The sequence below is a fragment of the Equus quagga genome, chromosome 1 (assembly GCF_021613505.1).
Source record: "Equus quagga isolate Etosha38 chromosome 1, UCLA_HA_Equagga_1.0, whole genome shotgun sequence".
Classification (NCBI taxonomy): domain Eukaryota; kingdom Metazoa; phylum Chordata; class Mammalia; order Perissodactyla; family Equidae; genus Equus; species Equus quagga.
In genome coordinates this window covers 18,973,552-18,978,070 of record NC_060267.1, presented here as the reverse complement: position 1 = coordinate 18,978,070, position 4,519 = coordinate 18,973,552, and the positions used below count along the sequence as shown (strand labels likewise).

Genomic DNA, 4,519 nt, shown 5'->3' with positions numbered 1-4,519 from the left:
TGGTTTGAGAGCGGGGCTGGGGATCTGAACGCTGAGCCGGAGCCGGAGTTGGCGGGACTCGGTGGGGGTGGGGGCAGAGGCGGGGCCAAGGGCCGGGCCGGACTCCGCGACTGAGTCTGGGCGAAGCCCCCGCGCCCGCCGAGTCGGCGGCTAAATTTACCCAGGCTGACTCAGCCCTTGCCCGGAATGGGGGGTGGGGGAGTGCGCCGGGGCAGTGGGAAGAGCCAGCGGGGGTGGGGTGGGGGGCAAGGAAGGGAGAGTCCGGACTGGGGGAGAGGGGTGGGCTGGGAGTTTCCATCAAAGGAAGGAGTCCCCCTCCACCGATCGGGAAGGGGCAGAAGACCCCTGGGGGAGGGACGCAGGAGGGAATGGGTTGGTGAAAGCAAAAGATGCCAAGGTTGGACAAAGGGAAGCTTAGATTTATTGAGCGCCTACTGTGTGCCGGGCACTGTGCAAGGCGCTTTACATACATTACCGCATTAAATCCTCACAACAACCCTGCGAGGTAGGTGTTTATAAACCCCCATTTGACGGATGAGGAAACTGAGGCTCAGGGAGGTGAAGTGATTTGGCCAAGTTCACATGGCTAGTAAATAGGGACAGAGGAGGTGTCCAAGATTGGAGAGAAAAAAGACTTTAGAGTCTGGGTGCCAAGCTGGTCGGCGTGGATGAGTACAAAGAGGGGCTCGGCGCGCTCCGGAGGTCTAGAAGGCCACAGGCCTGCTCCCGACCTCGCACGGCTGGAGGCGGCAAGGCGGGGGACCGGCGCGCAGTAACTAGGGATCAATTGATTCACCAGCAGGGCCGGAGTGGAAGGAACTCGGGGACTAGCTCCCGGGGAAATCCGCGACCTGCGCGCGCCCCGTAGTGGCTGTAGCGAGTATCACACTCCACACCCGCAGGTTCTTGGGGACCAGCCTCCCTTTTCCTTCCCTGGCTGGTTTCTGGAAGAAGCAGAGATGCAAGAAATTCTCAGGGTTCTTTCAGATGGGTGATACCACCTGGATGGGAGATCGTGGTAACGATTCAGAGCATCGCTAAGGAACATTGAGGAGGAGAAAAAGGGGAAGGCCTAAAGACGTCCCAAGCTGATTCATTGGCTGCCTTCCCTCCCCAGCTCGGATCGCCACAGGCCAGGGACAGTGACAAGGCCACCATCCTGCCCTGCCTTGGGGAGCCCTCACCTAAACCTGAGAGACTGGGATAGGAGCCCTTGTCCACTTACTCGGCTCTTGTGCAACCCTGGACAGTCTGGAATTGAGAATGAGTGCAGGTGATAATGAAGCCACCAGGGACACTCAGACTCTGTTCACTTATTCCTAACTCTTTCTTGGCTTGTGGAAGGGAGGATGAGATCAAAGCCTCCAAAGTGGCAGGGATGGACCTTAGAACTCCCACACTTTACATCATAAGAGGCCTGGAGAGGGGAAGGGACTTGCCTAAGGTCACCCAGCAAATTAGCGTCAGAGTTGGGATTGGAACCCAAGACTTGTGACACCAAAGTGAGCCCTCTTTCTGCTTTGCTGGTTGCTTCTGGACCCCTTCCTCTTCTGCCAAGGGCCTCTCGGCCACCTGGTCACCTCAGTCAGAAGCCTCTCCATCCCTTTCTCCCTCCTGCCCAGAGGCCCTGCCCTGAAGTTGCCCTCCTATGACTATACCACCCCTGCCCCCCTGCCTGATGCTGGCTAGGCCTCTCTGCTGAGCTGCACACCTCATACATCAGGTCCTGCTGAAGACCTTACTCTAGTGCCCTGAATGGAGCCCACATTAAAGTCTACTGCTCACCCTCACCTCTCCTGAAAAAAAAAAAATCATGAATCGGCATATGCTCCTTTTCCTTTCATTTGGGCGGCTTCTATTTCGAGCATGGGAACGGGTGTGGGTAAGGGGTACAAGGAAGTCTGTGAGGAAGAAAGGGGACCAGTGGCCCCGAAGATGGATGGGTTGGGGAAAACAAATACAAGAAAGAGCCTCTCACTGCCGCTCCCTATTTCCATGTGGGGTCCCCTTAGTGTCCCTCGCCCTGAAGAGGGCCTCCCTGGTTTGGCTGGTGACGTCTAGAAGCTCTCCCATACTGTCGCTCAGCTCTGTCTTGCCACCTTCCCGGGGCCGGGGCCGCTCATTCCGCCAGGGGGCGCCCGAGGCTTCTGTGTCGCTTCCATCAGAAGAGCCGCTATGGACGCTGAGCTCCGCAGCTTCGTCCGAGTCCGAGTCCGGGGCGGTGTGGCGGCGGATGCGGGACACCGCTTCCCGCAGGGCCCCGGCGTAGGGCCCCGGGGTCCGCGCCCAGCCCCGGCCCGCGCGCCGCGGGACCACCGCCGCTTCCTCCGAGGCCTCGGCACTGCCCGCGCCTCCCGAAGCCGCTGGGCCTAAGGCTGAGTGCTCTGGGTTACCTGGCTGTGTGCGGGCGTCCTGCAGGTTTACCTCGCCCACCGGAAGCCCCAAGATGCGGGAGGCGCGCTCTTCCAATGAGGAGTCTGCGGGCTTCCCGCCCTCAGCTTCGAACTCGCGCCCCTCACCGGGCTGGTGTGAAAGGCGGCTGCTCGTTAGTAGCTTTTGGCAAGAGGAGGGAAAGAGCGCGGCCCCTTCGCCCTCCTCCTTTTTGGGCTTCGCTTGGCTGGGGGCATCCCCCATAACGCGCGGCACCCCTGAGGACAAAAGCTGCACATGCTGGGTACGAGGGGTCGGAACATACTGAGACCGTATCACCACGCAGGTGGCGTCAATGACAAAGACGCCTTCTCCAGGAGTAGGGCCGCGGGAACTGCGGGGCAGGGTGTGGGCGCGGCGGGTCGCCCGCCGACCCTCCAAGGTCTCGGGTCCTGCCCCTTCTCTATGACCCAGGGACTCTCTCCATCCCGTGCCTCCTGGAGCCCAGGGCCTGGGGAGGGTCTGGCTATGTCGGGGCAGCTGCTTTTTAAGGGAGGGAATCCAGCATTTGCGGAGCCAGCTGTGTTCTCTACCTTCTTTCCCTTCCCCGGAGCCGTTGAGATGGGCCCTCGACCTGGGAGCGGGACGCGGGGGGCTGGGAGTCGTAGTTGCAGACCCCGCAGGAGCTGTCTCCGTGCCTGGGCTCCCAGCAGCTTTGGCTTGGGGATGGCCGTCGCTACCACTGTTCACGCCAGCAGCAGCCAGCCCCAGGCTTTTCTCCGCGGCCCCCTTGCCGGACTCCAGCTTTGGCCTGGCTGTTCTACAGCCTGGGGAGCCCCCCAGGAGACCCCGCCCCTGTCGGAGACCCCAAGCCCCAAGGACGTCCCGGTAGATCCGAGGATCCAGCTTCTTCTTTGTGCACCCTCCCTCTGTCCTGGCCGGAGTGGGAGCAGGGGCTGAAGAGGCCGGCGCCCGGGAGGGCTCAGGGCCTCTCTTAGCCCCCAAGGTCCTGTGGGGGCCTTCGTAAGAAGGTGGAGCCACATAGGGTGGTGGCCGGTCCCAGCGGCGTCGCGGGGCTGTCCCAGCAGCTCCTCTCAGCAGCAGGTGAGCCTCGTAGCTGGGTGGCCCTGGCCGCCGACCTCCCCAGGGCCTCGCCCACGCCGCCCCTGGGTCGCTCTGCAGCTGCGCGAATGGACGGGGCGGTCGCCCCACCAGCCCCAGGCGCTCGGGCCGTGAGGGAGCTGGGAGCCCTGCCAGCTGGGCCACCCGAGGGGCGTTCCGAGGCTCCAGGCGGGGCCGACCTGGGGGGCTCCTTCGGGCCCCACCAGCCTTGCGCCTTTTTCGCTCGGTCTCCTTGGCCTCCCGCTCCTGCGATGCTGCTTTCCTTTTCTCTTGTTCCCGGGCTCGGACCTCGGCCGGGGGCCCCGCCCGCCAGTTGGTCGCCTCCTGCAGCACCCTGGAGGCCCAGGGTCGGCGGGGCGGCGGCTCAGGGGATCCCGGGCGCGGCCCACACCTGGGACAATGAGCGGGAACCCAGGTGAGCAGTTTGTGGGGGAAGGGAGCCGAGGTACGGGGAGCTGGGAGCACTGGAGACCACTTGGGGCAGCCATGTGGAGGGGTGTGTGCACGTGTGCGTGTGATAGGGCTCAAGTCGAAGCGGGACTCCTCACCATCTCTCCATGCACACTTTAACAGAGTCAGCCCCATCTCACCTCCTGCCCTTTCTCACGCCCTCTCCTGTCCCCCCAAAACAACGTGGGATGAATCAGGCCCCAGACCTCGGGATTTGGGGGCAGGGAGCTGGGAAGGAGAAGGACCAGCAGTGCTGGCTGGTGCCTGCGGGGAGGTCTGGACCCCACTCCCCGCCCCACCACTCTCTTCCTCTCACCCCTCCTTCACTCACGTGCGGCTCTGGGGCCCGCGGGCCCAGTGGCTGGCGTGGAAGTCCATGAGCTGTCGAGGAGGGGCGAGGCGGCTATAATGACAGGAAATAGTCTTCACTTCGATCACCAGCAGCTTGGATTTCTGCACCCAGAGGCAGCTGCCAGACTCTTCATCCTGGAGCTCCCCGGGGCTGTCGGGCCCCTCGGAGAATAGCTGGCCATCCAGCATCCTGCCCCACCCCACCCCGGCCCCCCACCCTCCCACC

The 4,519-nt window shown here is 63.1% G+C and overlaps 1 protein-coding gene across 1 annotated transcript; it reads right to left on the bottom strand.

The window, feature by feature from the left end:
* Window positions 1-419: 419 nt before the first annotated feature.
* On the bottom strand, window positions 420-4,519 carry DDN (dendrin). Its single transcript, XM_046681759.1, has 2 exons — window positions 4,274-4,519; window positions 420-3,883 (listed from the first exon to the last, which is right to left on the bottom strand). Exons 1-2 carry the CDS (start codon window positions 4,480-4,482, stop codon window positions 1,975-1,977), a joined length of 2,118 nt encoding a protein of 705 aa, XP_046537715.1. The 5' UTR covers window positions 4,483-4,519; the 3' UTR covers window positions 420-1,974.